The sequence below is a fragment of the Oncorhynchus keta genome, unplaced genomic scaffold (genome assembly GCF_023373465.1).
Source record: "Oncorhynchus keta strain PuntledgeMale-10-30-2019 unplaced genomic scaffold, Oket_V2 Un_scaffold_14703_pilon_pilon, whole genome shotgun sequence".
Taxonomy (NCBI): domain Eukaryota; kingdom Metazoa; phylum Chordata; class Actinopteri; order Salmoniformes; family Salmonidae; genus Oncorhynchus; species Oncorhynchus keta.
The window spans coordinates 100,341-127,500 of NW_026290792.1; the positions used below are offsets into that span (position 1 = coordinate 100,341).

Genomic DNA, 27,160 nt, shown 5'->3' on the forward strand with positions numbered 1-27,160 from the left:
ATACACAGGGAGAAATCACCACTGACTTGTCACCAAAGTGAGCCGGCTATCCCATATAAAGTTTCCGTGGCAAAGACCCCTTCTGGAAGATCGAAAACACCCTCACACCATCCCACAATGGGAAGACTGACACCTGTTTTTGAGATATCGAAAGCCAATCCACTCCTGTTCGCTGCAAGTCCAGTCTTCTTCTCCTCTCGGGATGTGCACGCCTCGGTCGTAAACACAGAGACAGAGAAATACAAGTCACCAATGACTGTTACCAGAGCTCTCTCAGCAGCAACCGAACAACTGAAACCAATTGGATCTCGTTCAGATACAGACATATTCCAAAATAATGGAATTACAACTACCATGGGAGGATCTACGGCTAATTTATCTTCTATGTTCAGCTCCTGTCAGGATGTACACGTCACACAGAGATTCAAGTCGCCAATGGCTATAACCAGTACAGCCCAAACACCCTCAGCAATACCTGTTAACAGTAGAGTTAAATCTCCCTCACCAATACATATAACCAGTAGAGCCCAAACACCCTCAGCAATACCTGTTAACAGTAGAGTCAAATCTCCCTCAGCAATAACTGTTAACAGTAGAGTTAAATCTCCCTCAGCAATACCTCTTAACAGTAGAGTCAAATCTCCCTCAGCAATAACTGTTAACAGTAGAGTTAAATCTCCCTCAGCAATACATATAACCAATACAGCCCAAACACCCTCAGCAATACCTGTTAACAGTAGAGTCAAATCTCCTCCTTCAATGTCTGTTACCACTACAAGCAATATTCCCTCAGCTGCAGCAGAAGAATTAGAACCAATAGGATGTAACTCTGACAAACATTTACAAGGTCTGACCAGTGTTGATAGAAGTACAACTCAGACTAATGGAATAACAACCAACATGGAAGGGTCCATGGCTACGATATCTTCTGCATTCAGCTCCTATCAAGATGCACATGCTTTGGCTGTAAACAAAGAGACACACAGATACAAGGAGATACAGGATACAACGACTATGCTCGGATGTATGACTAATATATCTCCTGCCTTCAGCTCCTATCAAGATGTACATGCCTCAGTCATAAACACACAGAGACACAAGTCACCCATGCCTGTTATGTGTAGAGTTAAATCTCCCCTGGCGATGACTGTTACCAGTCCAGCCCAAACTCCCCTAGCAATTCCTGTTACCAGCAGAGTCAAATCACCCCCATCAATGCCTGTTAACAGTACAGTCAAATCACCCCCATCAATGCCTGTTACAAGTGCAGCCCAAACTCGCTCAACAGCCACTGAACAACCAAAATCAGCTGGATCTGCCTGTGACGGCTCAGTGGAACATTCACAAGGTCCAACCAGTGGGGATAGAAATAGGAACCAGACTAGTGGAAGTACAACCACCACTGAAAGATCTATGGCTGATAGAACTCCCAATGAGATTCTAGCATCAAAGATCGCTGCACGTGACAGTGCAGTTTCCAAGACAAAAGTAAAGTTTACAGAACCTCATATGCAGAAAAATAAAATGGATGAAACAACTGAATATGGAATCCCACCTGAGTATCAAAAGCAACAGGCCCCATTGTCCCCCAAAAGGACACCAACGACAGCTTCAAATGGATACAAAGCGCCAACCATTTCAGCTCCACCAAACGGACCCACTGTGCCAATGATCTCAGCACAACCACCTCCAAACACTGTGCTAACGCCAATGATTTCATCACCTCAATCCCCATTGACCCCTAGATACCCAGACTCTCCTATAATTGGCTTACGTAAAGTTTTGGCACCATTGATAGAGCATCAAAAGACCCCTACATCCAAAAAACCTAAAACACGGTCAACATATTACGGACTGACTCCGGCTGAGTATGTTGCCTATGGTGGGATCCGGACATACTACGGTCCTTCTGGACCTAAAGCTAATGAATCAACACCATCACCATCCACAGCACAGACTAATGGATTACCAAATGGGCCTCGTCCTCCTTTAATCTCTAATCCTGAAACATCCCCCATAGGATCAAACACACCCAACAGAGAACAACAGAAACCTACCTTGCAAGGGCAGCATCCTACTGTTCCAACACCTTCACTTTCAACACCTTTAGCTGCAACTGGCTGTTCTCAGACACCCACAGATAAGGCTGCCATATTTAAACCCAATACATCCGATGTTAACAAATCTGAAGCACCTGCTTATGCAATACAACCTGATATAACACCCATTGTGGACATAACAAAACCTGAACTTCTATTGGCCCTCGGACAGTTAACTCTTCCACCAGCCACCAGTGAAGTCCCCACACCAATGGCCTCTCATTCTGAGGTTCCAAGACTGGCACATAAAGCAGGTGTGGTACACACAACCAGACCAGCTCCATTTCAGCTAAATGAAACTCCTTCATTCCCGATAGGTAGGAATGTTGTGTCAAAGTCACTGTTTCCTTTCAGCATTCCAAAAGCTGAAGTTTCACAAAATTCAACTGTAGCAAATATTCCCCGACACAGTGGAAAGTCAGAGGCAGATCCCACAGTCATGCATCTTTCTGTCGAGGATAATATTAGCACAGACACTAAACTACCCAGAAAACCTGTCATAGGAGCCCAAGTCCCTAATAACCCTGATATAGGAAGCCAACTCACCAGCCAACCTACCACAGCAACTATACTACCAGACAAGCCTACCATAGACACCAAACTACCTAGCAAGCCTAGTGTGCCAACCCTAAGAACTCAACTCTCTCATACACCTACTATTGAAACAGGAACCCAAGTCCTCACCAAACCTACTATAGAAAACCAACATTCATGCACACCTATCACTGCCCAACTAAACTTCCTAGCCCACCTAACAAAATAGCACAACTTCCCAGCCCACCTAGCATAGTAGCCCAACTTCACCCAGCATAGTAGCCCACTTCCCAACTAGCATAGTAGCCCAACTTCCCAGCCCACCTAGCATAGTAGCCCAACTCTCTAGCACGCCTAGCATAGAAGCCCAACTCCCCAACAAGCCTTTAATAGAATCTGTACAACCTGGCAAGTCTACTCCAGAAAATATTCTGCCCAGTACCATGCAGTACCATGCAAACCATACCAGGAAGCATTTTGTAGAAACCAACTCCCACAAAGCAATTGAATGCAGACAATCTACAAAATCTACCATTGATGAAAATCCTTCCACCAAGTCCACTACTGAAACGAGATTCTCAGCCAGCTCTACGAACGAAGGTAAACAATTTACAAACCCTATTGTAGCAAATGGAGCTTGGCTGAAACCATCCCTAGAGCCTACACGTATTAACTCAACTATCATAAGTGCACAGCCATCCACAGGAATTAGATCCCCAATAAGCCCTACATTACAAGCTAAGCATTTTACAAAGCCTGTTTACAACAATAGTTCCTCTCCAAAACCTGTCCCACATACTAACAGGCCTATAATAATTGTACAACCTCCCACACCTCCCATAATAGAGGCCATACCTCCCTCAACCCCTGCTTTAGAAACTAAACCCTTTACAAAACCTGTCCCACATACTAACAGGCCTATAATAATTGTACAAACCTCCCAGGCCACCTCCCATAAACCCTTTACAAAAGAGGGTACAACCTCCACACCTCCCATACCTCCCTCAACCCCTGCTTTAGAAACTAAACCCTTTACAAAACCTGTTGCAGAAGCTAAAGCCTCACCAAAATCCCTTGAACCTGTCTGGGCTAATATAACTACCATAAGTGTACAACCTACCGCAGACTCTTTTAGCCCTACTATTGAAGCTAAAACCTTTATGAAGCCCGTCATAGAAGCTAGCGCCTCCCCAAAACCGGTCTCAGTGCTTCCTAACAAACCTACCATAAAAGTCCTACCTTCTACACCGCCACGTAGACATAACAGACCATGGTCAACAACACCTATGGAACCTAAATCTGTTACAGAACCTAACCATGCAACAAATAAGCCTACCATATATGTACAACCTTCGACAATACCTACTAGAGAAACTAGATCCTGCTTCAGCCCTACTGTTGAAGCTAAACCCCTTATACAGCACAATATGGAAACTAGAGTCTTTGCTAAATCATCCCCAGAGCCTAAACCAGCTAACAAGCCTACAGTATATGTACAACCTTCAACAGAACCTACTAGAGAAACTAGACCCTGCTTCAGCCCTACTGTTGAAGCTAAACCCCTTATACAGCACAATATGGAAACCAGAGTCTTTGCTAAATCATCCCCAGAGCCTAAACCAGCTAACATGCCGACCGTATATGTACCACCTTCCCCAAAGCCCATAGAAAGAGAAACCACCTTAAGCCCTTTTATTGAAGCTAAACCCTTTCCACAGAATAATACGGAAACTAGAGACTTCACAAAACCTGCACCAGAACCTAAACAAGCTAACAAGCCTACCATAAATGTACAACCTTCAACAGCACCTACTATAGAAAGTAGATCCTGCTTCAGCCCTACTGTTGAAGCTAGACCTGCTGCAAAGGTTATGGCATCAAGAAGTTGCTTTAGTCCCACTAGACCTTGGTTAAACCCTTCTACTGAAGCTAAACCCTTGACGAAGCATGACATTGAAGCTATTGTCTCCCTAAAACTGACACCAGAGCCTAAATCGACTAACACCACTTCCACAAAGCCTGCTATAGAACGTATATCGTCCCCAACCCCAACCGCTGCCGTAGACACTGTGATAAAACTACCTGCCGTTACCAAAGTGATTGACTCTTCCACTCCTGCCTCTCTGCCTCAGGCCTCAGCCTCTGTAAAAGCCCCGCCCACAAACAGAGGAATGTCATCGCCATCTCAGCCAAAGACTGGACAGACAGAGACAGACACAATGGAAGATGTGGAAGTCAGTGCATCAGGTGCACAGGGGAAAGCAGCCAGACGTCAAGAGACACCCTGTACGAAGCCTACGATATCAACTGCATCTTCGACTGTTGACAATGTAGACAAAGTAGACAAGCCCCAAGCTTCAACCGCTAAACCTTGCCTTGCTAACGCTGCACTGAATGCAATGAAACCTAAAAGTATGAAGACCATGTTCAGTGGCTGGTCGCGCCTCAAAAAAACACATGGTCGTTGAACCAGAGGAACCTCAGTTCCCGGAGCCAGAGCCCGAATCTGGCTGCAGGGATGGCGCCATCTACAGTAAGAACACTGACCAGGCCAAATCTAGTCAAGCTTCTTCAGCAAAAGTCAAAGACCACTTTGAGAAGGGCAAAGAAGTGCTGAAGGAGACAGAGGCGCCCAGAGCAATGAAGATGTGGGACGCCATGCTCTTCCACATGTTCTCTACCAAGGAAGCAATAATGCAGCAGATCAAAGCTAGCAAAGCTCCCGACGGTTCCGACAAGAAGAAAGACCAGAGAGAGCAGACCAATAAGACACGGAAAGTCAATCAGCAGAAAGAGAATGAGATGGAGGTCGTCCCATCTTTTGCCAGCCGCTTGCCGCTCCTCCTCTACAGTCCGCGCTTCGATGCCAGAAAGATTAAAGAGGCTGCAGAGAAGCCGCTGGTGAAGATGTCAGCTGTGTTCCAAAGGGGCTGATTAACCGCAAAAATCAGGACGGGGAAGGGAAGGACTTTAATAAAACGGCCAGGGGATTCGGTTCCTCAAGAACAACTGATGTCTGACTTTGAACTCCACACACACCAGAATATTGCTGCTCAATCTTCTCATTAAGTAGATGAATAAACCTCAATAGATTGATTTCAGTTATCATATAGCTAGAGATGTGTGTGTTAAATAAGCTTCCGATGAAGGGCTGCAGTGCAGTAGGCTACGCCAGGATATTAACTTCAATATGGTGGTTAAACTACCATTTTTAACTGTGATCATGAGCTTTTAAGACAATGATGTTGGATGCCTGCAGACGGCTCATTACATCTTTCTTGCTCCATTGAAAGCATCGCTAGTGTCTTAGTCTTGGAGTGTTCACCCTGGGTGAGGTTAGGAGTAGAGTGTTCACCCTGGGTGAGGTTAGGAGTAGAGTGTTCAGCCTGGGTGAGGTTAGGAGTAGTGTCTGATGACAGTGTGTAATAAATAGAGCTTGTACATTCCTGGATTGATGCGACGGAAGGGCATTGGGTGACAGAGCAGTGTAGCTGTGAGAGAGGTGGAGCCTAGCTAGAGGTGGAGCCTAGCTAGAGGTGGAGCCTAGCTAGAGGTGGAGCCTAGCTAGATGTGGAGCCTAGCTAGATGTGGAGGCTAGCTAGAGGTGGAGCCTAGCTAGAGGTGGAGCCTAGCTAGATGTGGAGCCTAGCTAGAGGTGGAGCCTAGCTAGAGGTGGAGCCTAGCTAGAGGTTGAGCCTAGTTAGATGTGGAGCCTAGCTAGAGGTGGAGCCTAGCTAGAGGTGGAGCCTAGCTAGAGGTTGAGCCTAGCTAGAGGTGGAGCCTAGCTAGATGTGGAGCCTAGCTAGAGGTGGAGCCTAGCTAGAGTTGGAGCCTAGCTAGAGGTTGAGCCTAGTTAGAGCTAGATGTGGGCCTAGCTAGATGTGGAGCCTAGCTAGATGTGGAGGCTAGTTAGAGGTGGGAGGGTGGAGCCTAGTTAGATGTGGAGACTAGCTAGATGTGGAGGCTAGCTAGAGGTGGAGCCTGCTAGATGTGGAGGCTAGCTAGAGGTGGAGCCTAGCTAGAGGTGGGACTTAGAGGTGGAGCCTAGCTAGATGTGGAGGCCAGCTAGATGTGGAGGCTGGCTAGAGGTGGAGGCTAGTTAGAGGTGGAGCCTATTTAGAGGCGGAGCCTAGCTAGATGTGGAGGCCAGCTAGATGTGGAGGCTGGCTAGATGTGGAGGCTAGTTAGAGGTGGAGCCTATTTAGAGGTGGAGTCTAGTTAGAGGTGGAGCCTAGCTAGAGGTGGGGCCTAGTTAGAGGTGGAGCCTAGTTAGAGGCAGGGCCTAGCTAATAGCTAATAACCAGACTCGAGTGAGAACTCTAATTTTGAACTTAACACTGTGACTGCATGCAACGTTTTTAAAGTTAGTGGAAAAGATATGAAGTTTTCCCTCTAGTGTTTATAACTCTATAGTGGAGCTATGGGAGGGGCACAGCTGCAGAAGTTGGACATACAGGGGCAGAAGGTGTGGCTTCAATAGAAGGAAGCAGAAGGATACGTAGGCCCGACTGGAAATGACAACACTAAAACAGTTGGTTTGAAAAGCACTTTCAGTTTGCAGGTTGGTTGAAAATATATTTAAATAGCAAATGGAATGTATTGGACATGGATCCTCATAGGGACATGATGATAGGACATGGATCCTCATAGGGACATGATGATAGGACATGGATCCTTATGGGACATGATGATAGGACATGGATCCTCATAGGGACATGATGATAGGACATGGATCCTTATGGGGACATGATGATAGGACATGGATCCTCATTAGGGACATGAGAACATGATGACAGGACATGGATCCTTATGGGACGTGATGATAGGACATGGATCCTCATAGGGACATGATGATAGGACATGGATCCTCATGGATCCTTGATAGGACATGATCCTTATGGGACGTGATGATAGGACATGGGACATGTATCCTCCTTATGGGACATGATGATAGGACATGGTCCCTCATATGGGACATGATGATATGACATGTATCCTTATGGGACATGATGATAGGACATGGATCCTCATAGGGACATGATGATATGGGACATGATGATAGGACATGGACCCTCATGGGACATGATGATAGGACATGGACATGGGCCATGATGGGACATGATGATAGGACATGGGTCCTCATTGGGACATGATGATAGGACATGACAGGGCCCTTATGGGACATGATGATAGGACATGGATCCTCATAGGGACATGATGATAGGACATGGACCCTTATGGGACATGCTGACAGGACATGGACCCTTATGGGACATGATGATAGGACATGGACCCTCATAGGGACATGATGATAGGACATGGATCCTTATGGGACATGATGATAGGACATGGACCCTCATGGGATATGGGACATGATGATAGGACATGGATCCTTATGGGACATGATGATAGGACATGGATCCCTTATGGGACATGATGATAGGACATGGATGGGACCTCATAGGGACATGATGATAGGACATGGATCCTTATGGGACATGATGATAGGACATGGACCCTCATAGGGACATGATGATAGGACATGGATCCTTATGGGGATGATAGGACATGGATCCATGATGATAGGACATGGATCCTTATGGGACATGATGATAGGACATGGATCCTCATAGGGACATGATGATAGGACATGGATCCTCATGGGACATGATGATAGGACATGGATCCTTATGGGACATGATGATAGGACATGATGATAGGACATGGATCCTTAGGGACATGATGATAGGACATGGATCCTTATGGGACATGATGATAGGACATGGATCCTTATGGGACATGATGATAGGACATGGATCCTCATGGGACATGATGATAGGACATGGATCCTCATAGGGACATGATGATAGGACATGGATCCTTATGGGACATGATGATAGGACATGGGTCCTTATGGGACATGATGATAGGACATGGATCCTTATGGGACATGATGATAGGACATGTATCCTTATGGGACATGATGATAGGACATGGATCCTTATGGGACGTGATGATAGGACATGGTCCTTATAGGGACATGATGATAGGACATGGATCCTTATGGGACATGATGATAGGACATGGATCCTTATGGCACGTGATGATAGGACATGGATCCTTATGGGACATGATGATAGGACATGGATCCTCATAGGGACGTGATGATAGGACATGGATTGCTTTGTGATGATTGTCTTCAATGGTGCAGAATGGATAAGAATGAAGGAATGTAAGATAAAGGTGCCTCATGCAATAAACTACAGAAGGGTCATCGTGATACAGGAAGCTGTGTAATAAACTACAGAAGGGTCATCGTGATACAGGAAGCTGTGTAATAAACTACAGAAGGGTCATCGTGATACAGGAAGCTGTGTAATAAACTACAGAAGGGTCATCGTGATACAGGAAGCTGTGTAATAAACTACAGAAGGGTCACCGTGATACAGGAAGCCGTATAATAAACTACAGGAATGTGTAATAAACTACAGAAGGGTCACCTTGATACAGGAAGCCGTGTAATAAACTACAGAAGGGTCACCGTGATACAGGAAGGAGTTAAGGGTCAGATACAGGAAGTGTAATAAACACTGAAAGTTAATTTGTTAATTTGTTAAATGATAAAGACACAGTTGGTGTTTTAAAATAAGCTTTTGATAATTTCGTTGCTGGAATAGATATAATGAGCATTAAAACATGTTTTTAAGCTTTAAAGGTTTATTCTTCTGTAAGGAACTTTTGAGAATTTGTGGAATATTTTTTTAATTTAAGATGTCTATTTTTGTTATAGCTATCTGATGCTTCTCAGGTCTTTGTTTAATGAAATAATTTCTCATTGATAAATAACAGGGGTGTGTCTCCGTGAGCCAACCATAACCACATAACAGGGGTGTGTCTCCGTGAGCCAACCATAACCACATAACAGGGGTGTGTCCCGTGAGCCAACCATAACCACATAACAGGGGTGTGTCTCCCGTGAGCCAACCATAACCACATAACAGGGTGTGTCTCCGTGAGCCAACCATAACCACATAACAGGGGTGTGTCTCCGTGAGCCAACCATAGCATGAGCCAACCATAACCACATAACAGGGGTGTGTCTCCGTGAGCCAACCATAACCACATAACAGGGGTGTGTCTCCGTGAGCCAACCATAACCACATAACAGGGGTGTGTGTGAGCCAACCATAACCACCAGGGTGTGTCTCCAAAAGTGCCAACCATAACCACATAACAGGGGTGTGTCTCCGTGAGCCAACCATAACCACATAACAGTGTCTCCGTGAGGGTGTGTCTCCATAACCACATAACAGGGGTGTGTCTCCGTGAGCCAACCATAACCACATAACGGGGTGTGTCTCCGTGAGCCAACCATAACCACATAACAGGGGTGTGTCTCCGTGAGCCAACCATAACCACATAACGTGTCTCCGTGAGCCAACCATAACCACATAACGGGGTGTGTCACCGTGAGCCAACCATAACCACATAACAGGGGTGTGTCTCCGTGAGCCAACCATAACCACACTGCTGCTTTAGACTTGATGATATAGAATTGGCTCGTCTCAAAAGTGTGCAGTAATAAAACGATTGTGGCCCCGGGGTCAAAACTGAAGAAGGAAAACCTGTATTGATTTACGGGACATTATTTTGTATACGTGTCCAGTATAGAATGCTGTTGCCAGTCGTGTGATGAACTGAATTATTGCTTTATTTTTGTTTACATTGAAGTAAACTCTACGTTGTTCTATCAGTTTCCTGTGGTTTTTATTTAGTCATCTACCATTATTTATGTGGTTTTTATTTAGTCATCTACCATTATTGATGTGGTTTTATTTAGTCATCTACCATTATTGATGTGGTTTTTATTTAGTCATCTACCATTATTGATGTGGTTTTTATTTAGTCATCTACCATTATTGATGTGGTTTTTATTTAGTCATCTACCATTATTGATGTGGTTTTTATTTAGTCATCTACCATTATTGATGTGGTTTTATTTAGTCATCTACCATTATTGATGTGGTTTTTATTTAGTCATCTACCATTATTGATGTGGTTTTTATTTAGTCATCTTTATTGATGTGGTTTTATTTAGTCATCTACCATTATTGATGTGGTTTTTATTTAGTCATCTACCATTATTGATGTGGTTTTTATTTAGTCATCTACCATTATTGATGTGGTTTTTATTTAGTCATCTACCATTATTGATGTGGTTTGTGACACATTAGTTCCTAGTTGATTGAGAGATGACCGTTAGTCTATGATCTAGTACTGGTAGATCTAGTATGGTAGTCTAAGGTCTAGTACTGGTAGATCTAGTACTGGTAGATCTAGTACAGGTAGATCTAGTACTGGTAGATCTAGTACTGGTAGATCTAGTACTGGTAGATCTAGTACTAGATCTAGTACTGGTAGATCTAGTACTGCTAGTCTAAGATCTAGTACTGGTAGATCTAGTACAGGTAGATCTAGTACTGGTAGATCTAGTACTGGTAGATCTAGTACTGGTAGATCTAGTACTGCTAGTCTAAGATCTAGTACTGCTAGTCTAAGATCTAGTACTGCTAGTCTACGATCTAGTACAGCTAGTCTACGATCTAGTACTGGTAGATCTAGTACTGGCAGATCTAGTACTACTAGTCTAAGATCTAGTAGTATTAGTCTAAGATCTAGTACTGCTAGTCTATGATCTAGTACTGGTAGATCTAGTACTGCTAGTATATGATCTAGTACTGGTAGATCTAGTACTGCTAGTCTACGATCTAGTACTACTAGTCTAAGATCTAGTACTGGTAGATCTAATACTGGTAGATCTAGTACTACTAGTCTAAGATCTAGTACTGGTAGATCTAGTACAGGTAGATATAGTACTGCTAGTCTACGATCTAGTACTACTAGTCTAAGATCTAGTACTGGTAGATCTAGTACTGGTAGATCTAGTACTGGTAGATCTAGTACTACTAGTCTAAGATCTAGTACTGGTAGATCTAGTACTGGTAGATCTAGTACTGGTAGATCTAGTACTAGTAGTCTAAGATCTAGTACTGTCATATAGTAGAAGAGAATCCCAATCACTTGGTTGCATTGCCAAGGTGTGACTGCTAAGGAACTACTAGTAAATACCATAGAATTGCAACTAACAGACCTCTCCCTCCTGGACAGACATGGTGATACATTACTAACAGACCTCTCTCTCTCCTGGACAGACATGATGATACATTACTAACAGACCCCTCTCTCTCTCTCCTGGACAGACATGATGATACATTACTAACAGACCTCTCTCTCTCTCTCTCCTGGACAGACATGATGATACATTACTAACAGACCTCTCTCTCTCTCTCTCCTGGACAGACATGATGATACATTACTAACAGACCTCTCTCTCTCTCCTGGACAGACATGATGATACATTACTAACAGACCTCTCTCTCTCCTGGACAGACATGATGATACATTACTAACAGACCTCTCTCTCTCCTGGACAGACATGATGATACATTACTAACAGACCTCTCTCTCTCCTGGACAGACATGGTGATACATTACTAACAGACCTCTCTCTCTCCTGGACAGACATGATGATACATTACTAACAGACCTCTCTGGACAGACATGATGATACTCTCTCTCTCTCTCCTGGACAGACATGATGATACATTACTAACAGACTCTCTCTCTCCTGGACAGACATGATGATACATTACTAACAGACCTCTCTCTCTCCTGGACAGACATGATGATACATTACTAACAGACCTCTCTCTCTCCTGGACAGACATGATGATACATTACTAACAGACCTCTCTCTCTCCTGGACAGACATGATGATACATTACTAACAGACCTCTCTCTCTCCTGGATGACAGACATGATGATACATTACTAACAGACCTCTCTCTCTCCTGGACAGACATGATGATACATTACTAACAGACCTCTCTCTCTCCTGGACAGACATGGTGATACATTACTAACAGACCTCTCTCTCTCCTGGACAGACATGATGATACATTACTAACAGACCTCTCTCTCTCCTGGACAGACATGATGATACATTACTAACAGACCTCTCTCTCTCCTGGACAGACATGGTGATACATTACTAACAGACCTCTCTCTCTCTCTCCTGGACAGACATGATGATACATTACTAACAGACCTCTCTCTCTCCTGGACAGACATGATGATACATTACTAACAGACCTCTCTCTCTCCTGGACAGACATGATGATACATTACTAACAGACCTCTCTCTCTCCGGGACAGACATGATGATACATTACTAACAGACCTCTCTCTCTCTCCTGGACAGACATGATGATACATTACTAACAGACCTCTCTCTCTCCTGGACAGACATGGTGATACATTACTAACAGACCTCTCTCTCTCCTGGACAGACATGGTGATACATTACTAACAGACCTCTCTCTCTCTCTCCTGGACAGACATGGTGATACATTACTAACAGACCTCTCTCTCTCCTGGACAGACATTACATTTGCATTTACATTTAAGTCATTTAGCAGACGCTCTTATCCAGAGCGACTTACAAATTGGCATGATGATACATTACTAACAGATGAATGGGATTGTTTTTACACAAAGCCAACAACTACACATCCAAAGCTGCCAATTTAAAACAAAGTAAATATGGGATGTAAGTGAGTCTTACTTGATTTCCCGTTTGTGTGCTCGTTGTAATCATCATCACCGACGGCAACCTTCTCATACTTGCCGTGAGCCATCATCACAAATTTGTACTTTTTACCAGAGGAGGCTCCCTAGAAAAGAGTTCCATATTGCAGTGAAAACAATATTACATCTATAATTTGTACAAATGCAGGTGTGTATCATTTCAATTGATTATTTTAAACACCAATTATATTCAAGAGTTACACACACCTTTGTGTTGACAGCTGTTTGTTTTGAATATAATCCACCAATTGAATAACAGACCTCATACAGTGTATTCGGGAAGTATTCAGACCTCTTGACTTTTTCCAAATTTTGTTACATTACAGCCTTATTCTAAAATGGATCAATTGCCCCCCCCCTTATATAGACAGGTGTGTACCTTTACAAATCATGTCCAATCGGTTTAATTGACCACAGGTGGACTCCTATCAAGTTGCAGAAACATCTCAAGGATGATCAATGGAAACAGGATGCACATGAGCTTAATTTCGAGTCTCATTGCAAAGGGTCTGAATACTTATGTAAATAAGGTATTTCTGTTTTTTATTTTTAATACATTTGCAAATCATAAGGCTGTAACGTAACAACATTTAGAAAAATCTAACGGCTCGGAATACTTTCCGAATGCACGGTATATATATTATATAGTTTAATGAATGAATGGATTTGTTAATTAATTAATTAATTACACTACCTTCCCAGCTCTCCCAGAAGGGGAAGAGTCTCCTAGATTCTCCCAGAGGTTCTTCTTGCTCAGAACATCACCGGCCTTCACCTCCTGACAGAACAAACACACATGAACCATTAGAGAAGATACACACATCAACACGTTAATAACCTTCTGTCTCTCTTGTGCTTTACGATGTTATCAACACAAATATATAGACCAACAAAAATATGAACACGAACAGATAGTGGAAATAAATCTTATATTGTGTCGTGAATGTAGATACAGAGGCTTCTGTACCAATCAGGAGAGAGAGGTGGGTTTGATTATTACTCTGCTATACTAACATCCCCCAACAGGGGGCAGCGTTCCATAGAAACAGTAGAATCACCAGACAGGACACATCCTGGGAAATACAATATGACAATACGTGTCTGACTTGACATTGATAAAGTAGACCTACATATGAGACTGATGATAGAGACATAGGGGTGTAATATATTCACATATATGTTAGATATGACTGATGATAAAGACATAGGGTGGTAATATATTCACATATATGTTAGATATGACTGATGATAGAGACATAGGGTGTAATATATTCACATATATGTTAGATATGACTGATGATAAAGACATATAGGGTGTAATATATTCACATATATGTTAGATATGACTGATGATAAAGACATAGGGGTGTAATATATTCACATATATGTTAGATATGACTGATGATAAAGACATAGGGGTGTAATATATTCACATATATGTTAGATATGACTGATGATAAAGACATAGGGGTGTAATATATTCACATATATGTTAGATATGACTGATGATAAAGACATAGGGGTGGTAATATATTCACATATATGTTAGATATGACTGATGATAAAGACATAGGGGTGGTAATATATTCACATATATGTTAGATATGACTGATGATAAAGACATAGGGGTGGTAATATATTCACATATATGTTAGATATGACTGATGATAAAGACATAGGGGTGTAATATATTCACATATATGTTAGATATGACTGATGATAAAGACATAGGGGTGTAATATATTCACATATATGTTAGATATGACTGATGATAAAGACATAGGGGGGGTAATATATTCACATATATGTTAGATATGACTGATGATAAAGACATAGGGGTGTAATATATTCACATATATGTTAGATATGACTGATGATAAAGACATAGGGGTGTAATATATTCACATATATGTTAGATATGACTGATGATAAAGACATAGGGGTGGTAATATATTCACATATATGTTAGATATGACTGATGATAAAGACATAGGGGTGTAATATATTCACATATATGTTAGATATGACTGATGATAAAGACATAGGGGTGTAATATATTCACATATATGTTAGATATGACTGATGATAAAGACATAGGGGTGTAATATATTCACATATATGTTAGATATGACTGATGATAAAGACATGATAGGGGTGTAATATATTCACATATATGTTAGATATGACTGATGATAAAGACATAGGGTGTAATATATTCACATATATGTTAGATATGACTGATGATAAAGACATAGGGGTGGTAATATATTCACATATATGTTAGATATGACTGATGATAAAGACATAGGGGTGGTAATATATTCACATATATGTTAGATATGACTGATGATAAAGACATAGGGGTGTAATATATTCACATATATGTTAGATATGACTGATGATAAAGACATAGATATGACTGGTAAAGTAATATATTCACATATATGTTAGATATGACTGATGATAAAGACATAGGGGTGGTAATATATTCACATATATGTTAGATATGACTGATGATAAAGACATAGGGGTGTAATATATTCACATATATGTTAGATATGACTGATGATAAAGACATAGGGGTGTAATATATTCACATATATGTTAGATATGACTGATGATAAAGACATAGGGTGGTAATATATTCACATATATGTTAGATATGACTGATGATAAAGACATAGGGGTGTAATATATTCACATATATGTTAGATATGACTGATGATAAAGACATAGGGGTGGTAATATATTCACATATATGTTAGATATGACTGATGATAAAGACATAGGGTGGTAATATATTCACATATATGTTAGATATGACTGATGATAAAGACATAGGGTGGTAATATATTCACATATATGTTAGATATGACTGATGATAGAGACATAGGGGTGTAATATATTCACATATATGTTAGATATGACTGATGATAGAGACATAGGGGTGTAATATATTCACATATATGTTAGATATGACTGATGATAGAGACATAGGGGTGTAATATATTCACATATATGTTAGATATGACTGATGATAAAGACATAGGGTGTAATATATTCACATATATGTTAGATATGACTGATGATAAAGACATAGGGGTGGTAATATATTCACATATATGTTAGATATGACTGATGATAAAGACATAGGGGTGTAATATATTCACATATATGTTAGATATGACTGATGATAAAGACATAGGGTGGTAATATATTCACATATATGTTAGATATGACTGATGATAAAGACATAGGGGTGTAATATATTCACATATATGTTAGATATGACTGATGATAAAGACATAGGGGTGTAATATATTCACATATATGTTAGATATGACTGATGATAAAGACATAGGGGTGTAATATATTCACATATATGTTAGATATGACTGATGATAAAGACATAGGGGTGTAATATATTCACATATATGTTAGATATGACTGATGATAAAGACATAGGGGTGTAATATATTCACATATATGTTAGATATGACTGATGATAAAGACATAGGGGTGTAATATATTCACATATATGTTAGATATGACTGATGATAAAGACATAGGGGTGTAATATATTCACATATATGTTAGATATGACTGATGATAGAGACATAGGGGTGTAATATATTCACATATATGTTAGATATGACTGATGATAAAGACATAGGGGTGGTAATATATTCACATATATGTTAGATATGACTGATGATAAAGACATAGGGGTGTAATATATTCACATATATGTTAGATATGACTGATGATAAAGACATAGGGGTGGTAATATATTCACATATATGTTAGATATGACTGATGATAAAGACATAGGGGTGTAATATATTCACATATATGTTAGATATGACTGATGATAAAGACATAGGGGTGGTAATATATTCACATATATGTTAGATATGACTGATGATAAAGACATAGGGGTTGTAATATATTCACATATATGTTAGATATGACTGATGATAAAGACATAGGGTGGTAATATATTCACATATATGTTAGATATGACTGATGATAAAGACATAGGGGTGTAATATATTCACATATATGTTAGATATGACTGATGATAAAGACATAGGGTGGTAATATATTCACATATATGTTAGATATGACTGATGATAAAGACATAGGGTGGTAATATATTCACATATATGTTAGATATGACTGATGATAAAGACATAGGGGTGGTAATATATTCACATATATGTTAGATATGACTGATGATAAAGACATAGGGTGGTAATATATTCACATATATGTTAGATATGACTGATGATAAAGACATAGGGTGGTAATATATTCACATATATGTTAGATATGACTGATGATAAAGACATAGGGTGGTAATATATTCACATATATGTTAGATATGACTGATGATAAAGACATAGGGTGGTAATATATTCACATATATGTTAGATATGACTGATGATAAAGACATAGGGGTGTAATATATTCACATATATGTTAGATATGACTGATGATAAAGACATAGGGGTGTAATATATTCACATATATGTTAGATATGACTGATGATAAAGACATAGGGGTGTAATATATTCACATATATGTTAGATATGACTGATGATAAAGACATAGGGGTGTAATATATTCACATATATGTTAGATATGACTGATGATAAAGACATAGGGGTGGTAATATATTCACATATATGTTAGATATGACTGATGATAAAGACATAGGGGTGTAATATATTCACATATATGTTAGATATGACTGATGATAAAGACATAGGGGTGGTAATATATTCACATATATGTTAGATATGACTGATGATAAAGACATAGGGTGGTAATATATTCACATATATGTTAGATATGACTGATGATAAAGACATAGGGGTGTAATATATTCACATATATGTTAGATATGACTGATGATAAAGACATAGGGGTGTAATATATTCACATATATGTTAGATATGACTGATGATAAAGACATAGGGGTGTAATATATTCACATATATGTTAGATATGACTGATGATAAAGACATAGGGGTGTAATATATTCACATATATGTTAGATATGACTGATGATAAAGACATAGGGGTGTAATATATTCACATATATGTTAGATATGACTGATGATAAAGACATAGGGGTGTAATATATTCACATATATGTTAGATATGACTGATGATAAAGACATAGGGGTGTAATATATTCACATATATGTTAGATATGACTGATGATAAAGACATAGGGTGGTAATATATTCACATATATGTTAGATATGACTGATGATAAAGACATAGGGGTGTAATATATTCACATATATGTTAGATATGACTGATGATAAAGACATAGGGGTGTAATATATTCACATATATGTTAGATATGACTGATGATAAAGACATAGGGGTGTAATATATTCACATATATGTTAGATATGACTGATGATAAAGACATAGGGTGTAATATATTCACATATATGTTAGATATGACTGATGATAAAGACATAGGGTGTAATATATTCACATATATGTTAGATATGACTGATGATAAAGACATAGGGTGTAATATATTCACATATATGTTAGATATGACTGATGATAAAGACATAGGGGTGGTAATATATTCACATATATGTTAGATATGACTGATGATAGAGACATAGGGTGTAATATATTCACATATATGTTAGATATGACTGATGATAAAGACATAGGGGTGTAATATATTCACATATATGTTAGATATGACTGATGATAAAGACATAGGGGTGTAATATATTCACATATATGTTAGATATGACTGATGATAAAGACATAGGGGTGTAATATATTCACATATATGTTAGATATGACTGATGATAAAGACATATGACTGGGTGGTAATATATTCACATATATGTTAGATATGACTGATGATAAAGACATAGGGGTGTAATATATTCACATATATGTTAGATATGACTGATGATAAAGACATAGGGGTGTAATATATTCACATATATGTTAGATATGACTGATGATAAAGACATAGGGGTGGTAATATATTCACATATATGTTAGATATGACTGATGATAAAGACATAGGGGTGGTAATATATTCACATATATGTTAGATATGACTGATGATAAAGACATAGGGTGTAATATATTCACATATATGTTAGATATGACTGATGATAAAGACATAGGGTGTAATATATTCACATATATGTTAGATATGACTGATGATAAAGACATAGGGGTGTAATATATTCACATATATGTTAGATATGACTGATGATAAAGACATAGGGGTGTAATATATTCACATATATGTTAGATATGACTGATGATAAAGACATAGGGGTGGTAATATATTCACATATATGTTAGATATGACTGATGATAAAGACATAGGGGTGTAATATATTCACATATATGTTAGATATGACTGATGATAAAGACATAGGGGTGTAATATATTCACATATATGTTAGATATGACTGATGATAGAGACATAGGGGTGTAATATATTCACATATATGTTAGATATGACTGATGATAGAGACATAGGGGTGTAATATATTCACATATATGTTAGATATGACTGATGATAAAGACATAGGGTGTAATATATTCACATATATGTTAGATATGACTGATGATAGAGACATAGGGTGGTAATATATTCACATATATGTTAGATATGACTGATGATAAAGACATAGGGGTGTAATATATTCACATATATGTTAGTAATATATTCACATATATGTTAGATATGACTGATGATAAAGACATAGGGGTGTAATATATTCACATATATGTTAGATATGACTGATGATAAAGACATAGGGGTGGTAATATATTCACATATATGTTAGATATGACTGATGATAAAGACATAGGGGTGTAATATATTCACATATATGTTAGATATGACTGATGATAAAGACATAGGGGTGGTAATATATTCACATATATGTTAGATATGACTGATGATAGAGACATAGGGGTGGTAATATATTCACATATATGTTAGATATGACTGATGATAGAGACATAGGGGTGTAATATATTCACATATATGTTAGATATGACTGATGATAAAGACATAGGGGTGGTAATATATTCACATATATGTTAGATATGACTGATGATAAAGACATAGGGGTGTAATATATTCACATATATGTTAGATATGACTGATGATAAAGACATAGGGTGGTAATATATTCACATATATGTTAGATATGATGATAAAGACATAGGGGTGGTAATATATTCACATATATGTTAGATATGACTGATGATAAAGACATAGGGGTGTAATATATTCACATATATGTTAGATATGACTGATGATAAAGACATAGGGTGGTAATATATTCACATATATGTTAGATATGACTGATGATAAAGACATAGGGGGGTAATATATTCACATATATGTTAGATATGACTGATGATAAAGACATAGGGGTGTAATATATTCACATATATGTTAGATATGACTGAGAGACATAGGGTGTAATATATTCACATATATGTTAGATATGACTGATGATAAAGAAAGGGGTGTAATATATTCACATATATGTTAGATATGACTGATGATAAAGACATAGGGGTGGTAATATATTCACATATATGTTAGATATGACTGATGATAAAGACATAGGGGTGTAATATATTCACATATATGTTAGATATGACTGATGATAAAGACATAGGGGTGTAATATATTCACATATATGTTAGATATGACTGATGATAAAGACATAGGGGTGGTAATATATTCACATATATGTTAGATATGACTGATGATAAAGACATAGGGGTGTAATATATTCACATATATGTTAGATATGACTGATGATAAAGACATAGGGGTGTAATATATTCACATATATGTTAGATATGACTGATGATAAAGACATAGGGTGTAATATATTCACATATATGTTAGATATGACTGATGATAAAGACATAGGGTGTAATATATTCACATATATGTTAGATATGACTGATGATAAAGACATAGGGTGGTAATATATTCACATATATGTTAGATATGACTGATGATAAAGACATAGGGTGTAATATATTCACATATATGTTAGATATGACTGACTGATAAAGACATAGGGGTGTAATATATTCACATATATGTTAGATATGACTGATGATAAAGACATAGGGTGGTAATATATTCACATATATGTTAGATATGACTGATGATAAAGACATAGGGTGTAATATATTCACATATATGTTAGATATGACTGATGATAAAGACATAGGGTGTAATATATTCACATATATGTTAGATATGACTGATGATAGAGACATAGGGGTGTAATATATTCACATATATGTTAGATATGACTGATGATAAAGACATGATGATAAAGGGTGGTAATATATTCACATATATGTTAGATATGACTGATGATAAAGACATAGGGGTGGTAATATATTCACATATATGTTAGATATGACTGATGATAAAGACATAGGGTGGTAATATATTCACATATATGTTAGATATGACTGATGATAAAGACATAGGGGTGGTAATATATTCACATATATGTTAGATATGACTGATGATAAAGACATAGGGTGGTAATATATTCACATATATGTTAGATATGACTGATGATAAAGACATATGGATATGGTGTAATATATTCACATATATGTTAGATATGACTGATGATAAAGACATAGGGTGTAATATATTCACATATATGTTAGATATGACTGATGATAAAGACATAGGGGTGTAATATATTCACATATATGTTAGATATGACTGATGATAAAGACATAGGGGTGGTAATATATTCACATATATGTTAGATATGACTGATGATAAAGACATAGGGTGGTAATATATTCACATACATATATGTTAGATATGACTGATGATAAAGACATAGGGGTGTAATATATTCACATATATGTTAGATATGACTGATGATAAAGACATAGGGGTGTAATATATTCACATATATGTTAGATATGACTGATGATAAAGACATAGGGGGGTAGATATGTAATATATTCACATATATGTTAGATATGACTGATGATAAAGACATAGGGGTGTAATATATTCACATATATGTTAGATATGACTGATGATAAAGACATAGGGGTGTAATATATTCACATATATGTTAGATATGACTGATGATAAAGACATAGGGGTGGTAATATATTCACATATATGTTAGATATGACTGATGATAAAGACATAGGGGTGGTAATATATTCACATATATGTTAGATATGACTGATGATAAAGACATATGACTGGGTGGTAATATATTCACATATATGTTAGATATGACTGATGATAAAGACATAGGGGTGTAATATATTCACATATATGTTAGATATGACTGATGATAAAGACATAGGGGTGGTAATATATTCACATATATGTTAGATATGACTGATGATAAAGACATAGGGGTGGTAATATATTCACATATATGTTAGATATGACTGATGATAAAGACATAGGGGTGTAATATATTCACATATATGTTAGATATGACTGATGATAAAGACATAGGGGTGGTAATATATTCACATATATGTTAGATATGACTGATGATAAAGACATAGGGGTGTAATATATTCACATATATGTTAGATATGACTGATGATAAAGACATAGGGGGTGTTAGATAATATATTAAAGACATAGGGTGTAATATACATATATGTTAGATATGACTGATGATAAAGACATAGGGTGGTAATATATTCACATATATGTTAGATATGACTGATGATAAAGACATAGGGGTGTAATATATTCACATATATGTTAGATATGACTGATGATAAAGACATAGGGGTGTAATATATTCACATATATGTTAGATATGACTGATGATAAAGACATAGGGGTGGTAATATATTCACATATATGTTAGATATGACTGATGATAAAGACATAGGGTGTAATATATTCACATATATGTTAGATATGACTGATGATAAAGACATAGGGGTGTAATATATTCACATATATGTTAGATATGACTGATGATAAAGACATATGACTGGGGGTAATATATTCACATATATGTTAGATATGACTGATGATAAAGACATAGGGGTGTAATATATTCACATATATGTTAGATATGACTGATGATAAAGACATAGGGGGGTAATATATTCACATATATGTTAGATATGACTGATGATAAAGACATAGGGTGGTAATATATTCACATATATGTTAGATATGACTGATGATAAAGACATAGGGGTGGTAATATATTCACATATATGTTAGATATGACTGATGATAAAGACATAGGGTGGTAATATATTCACATATATGTTAGATATGACTGATGATAAAGACATAGGGGTGGTAATATATTCACATATATGTTAGATATGACTGATGATAAAGACATAGGGTGGTAATATATTCACATATATGTTAGATATGACTGATGATAAAGACATAGGGGTGGTAATATATTCACATATATGTTAGATATGACTGATGATAAAGACATAGGGGTGTAATATATTCACATATATGTTAGATATGACTGATGATAAAGACATAGGGGTGGTAATATATTCACATATATGTTAGATATGACTGATGATAAAGACATAGGGTGGTAATATATTCACATATATGTTAGATATGACTGATGATAAAGACATAGGGGTGGTAATATATTCACATATATGTTAGATATGACTGATGATAAAGACATAGGGGTGTAATATATTCACATATATGTTAGATATGACTGATGATAAAGACATAGGGGTGTAATATATTCACATATATGTTAGATATGACTGATGATAAAGACATAGGGGTGTAATATATTCACATATATGTTAGATATGACTGATGATAAAGACATAGGGGTGGTAATATATTCACATATATGTTAGATATGACTGATGATAAAGACATAGGGTGGTAATATATTCACATATATGTTAGATATGACTGATGATAAAGACATAGGGGTGGTAATATATTCACATATATGTTAGATATGACTGATGATAAAGACATAGGGGTGTAATATATTCACATATATGTTAGATATGACTGATGATAAAGACATAGGGGTGTAATATATTCACATATATGTTAGATATGACTGATGATAAAGACATAGGGTGGTAATATATTCACATATATGTTAGATATGACTGATGATAAAGACATAGGGTGGTAATATATTCACATATATGTTAGATATGACTGATGATAAAGACATAGGGGTGGTAATATATTCACATATATGTTAGATATGACTGATGATAAAGACATAGGGGTGTAATATATTCACATATATGTTAGATATGACTGATGATAAAGACATAGGGGTGTAATATATTCACATATATGTTAGATATGACTGATGATAAAGACATAGGGGTGGTAATATATTCACATATATGTTAGATATGACTGATGATAAAGACATAGGGGTGTAATATATTCACATATATGTTAGATATGACTGATGATAAAGACATAGGGTGGTAATATATTCACATATATGTTAGATATGACTGATGATAAAGACATAGGGTGGTAATATATTCACATATATGTTAGATATGACTGATGATAAAGACATAGGGGTGGTAATATATTCACATATATGTTAGATATGACTGATGATAAAGACATAGGGGTGTAATATATTCACATATATGTTAGATATGACTGATGATAAAGACATAGGGTGGTAATATATTCACATATATGTTAGATATGACTGATGATAAAGACATAGGGGTGGTAATATATTCACATATATGTTAGATATGACTGATGATAAAGACATAGGGGTGTAATATATTCACATATATGTTAGATATGACTGATGATAAAGACATAGGGTGGTAATATATTCACATATATGTTAGATATGACTGATGATAAAGACATAGGGTGGTAATATATTCACATATATGTTAGATATGACTGATGATAAAGACATAGGGTGGTAATATATTCACATATATGTTAGATATGACTGATGATAAAGACATAGGGTGTAATATATTCACATATATGTTAGATATGACTGATGATAAAGACATAGGGGTGTAATATATTCACATATATGTTAGATATGACTGATGATAAAGACATAGGGGTGTAATATATTCACATATATGTTAGATATGACTGATGATAAAGACATAGGGGTGTAATATATTCACATATATGTTAGATATGACTGATGATAAAGACATAGGGGTGTAATATATTCACATATATGTTAGATATGACTGATGATAAAGACATAGGGGTGTAATATATTCACATATATGTTAGATATGACTGATGATAAAGACATAGGGGTGGTAATATATTCACATATATGTTAGATATGACTGATGATAAAGACATAGGGGTGGTAATATATTCACATATATGTTAGATATGACTGATGATAAAGACATAGGGGTGTAATATATTCACATATATGTTAGATATGACTGATGATAAAGACATAGGGGTGGTAATATATTCACATATATGTTAGATATGACTGATGATAAAGACATAGGGTGGTAATATATTCACATATATGTTAGATATGACTGATGATAAAGACATAGGGTGGTAATATATTCACATATATGTTAGATATGACTGATGATAAAGACATAGGGGTGTAATATATTCACATATATGTTAGATATGACTGATGATAAAGACATAGGGGTGTAATATATTCACATATATGTTAGATATGACTGATGATAAAGACATAGGGGTGTAATATATTCACATATATGTTAGATATGACTGATGATAAAGACATAGGGGTGTAATATATTCACATATATGTTAGATATGACTGATGATAAAGACATAGGGGTGTAATATATTCACATATATGTTAGATATGACTGATGATAAAGACATAGGGGTGGTAATATATTCACATATATGTTAGATATGACTGATGATAAAGACATAGGGGTGGTAATATATTCACATATATGTTAGATATGACTGATGATAAAGACATAGGGTGGTAATATATTCACATATATGTTAGATATGACTGATGATAAAGACATAGGGGTGTAATATATTCACATATATGTTAGATATGACTGATGATAAAGACAGTAATATATTCACATAGGGACTGATGTAATATATTCACATATATGTTAGATATGACTGATGATAAAGACATAGGGGTGTAATATATTCACATATATGTTAGATATGACTGATGATAAAGACATAGGGGTGTAATATATTCACATATATGTTAGATATGACTGATGATAAAGACATAGGGTGTAATATATTCACATATATGTTAGATATGACTGATGATAAAGACATAGGGGTGTAATATATTCACATATATGTTAGATATGACTGATGATAAAGACATAGGGTGTAATATATTCACATATATGTTAGATATGACTGATGATAAAGACATAGGGGTGGTAATATATTCACATATATGTTAGATATGACTGATGATAGAGACATAGGGGTGTAATATATTCACATATATGTTAGATATGACTGATGATAAAGACATAGGGTGGTAATATATTCACATATATGTTAGATATGACTGATGATAGAGACATAGGGGTGTAATATATTCACATATATGTTAGATATGACTGATGATAAAGACATAGGGGTGTAATATATTCACATATATGTTAGATATGACTGATGATAAAGAAAGACATAGGGGATAAAGTAATATATTCACATATATGTTAGATATGACTGATGATAAAGACATAGGGGTGTAATATATTCACATATATGTTAGATATGA

General features: G+C 36.8%; 1 protein-coding gene and 1 long non-coding RNA gene across 8 annotated transcripts in view; both read right to left on the bottom strand.

The window, feature by feature from the left end:
- Nucleotides 1–27,160, bottom strand: part of LOC118379942 (caldesmon, smooth muscle-like) — a 42,520-nt gene that overhangs the window by 1,576 nt on the left and 13,784 nt on the right. Inside the window, exons 5-6 of the mRNA XM_052513985.1 lie at nucleotides 14,035–14,118; nucleotides 13,318–13,426 (exon numbers count right to left, since the gene is read on the bottom strand). Of these exons, the coding sequence (XP_052369945.1) occupies nucleotides 13,318–13,426; nucleotides 14,035–14,118 (193 nt within the window). The remainder of the gene's footprint in view (nucleotides 1–13,317; nucleotides 13,427–14,034; nucleotides 14,119–27,160) is intronic.
- Nucleotides 11,687–13,276, bottom strand: LOC127927511 (uncharacterized). Of its 7 annotated transcripts, none has more exons than XR_008127880.1 (5): nucleotides 12,980–13,276; nucleotides 12,802–12,889; nucleotides 12,534–12,753; nucleotides 12,355–12,442; nucleotides 11,687–12,240 (listed from the first exon to the last, which is right to left on the bottom strand). It is a non-coding gene; the product is annotated as an uncharacterized LOC127927511 (long non-coding RNA). The 7 variants fall into 7 exon arrangements; XR_008127883.1 differs by having other exon boundaries at nucleotides 11,687–12,152; nucleotides 12,355–12,486; XR_008127882.1 differs by having other exon boundaries at nucleotides 11,687–12,196; nucleotides 12,355–12,486.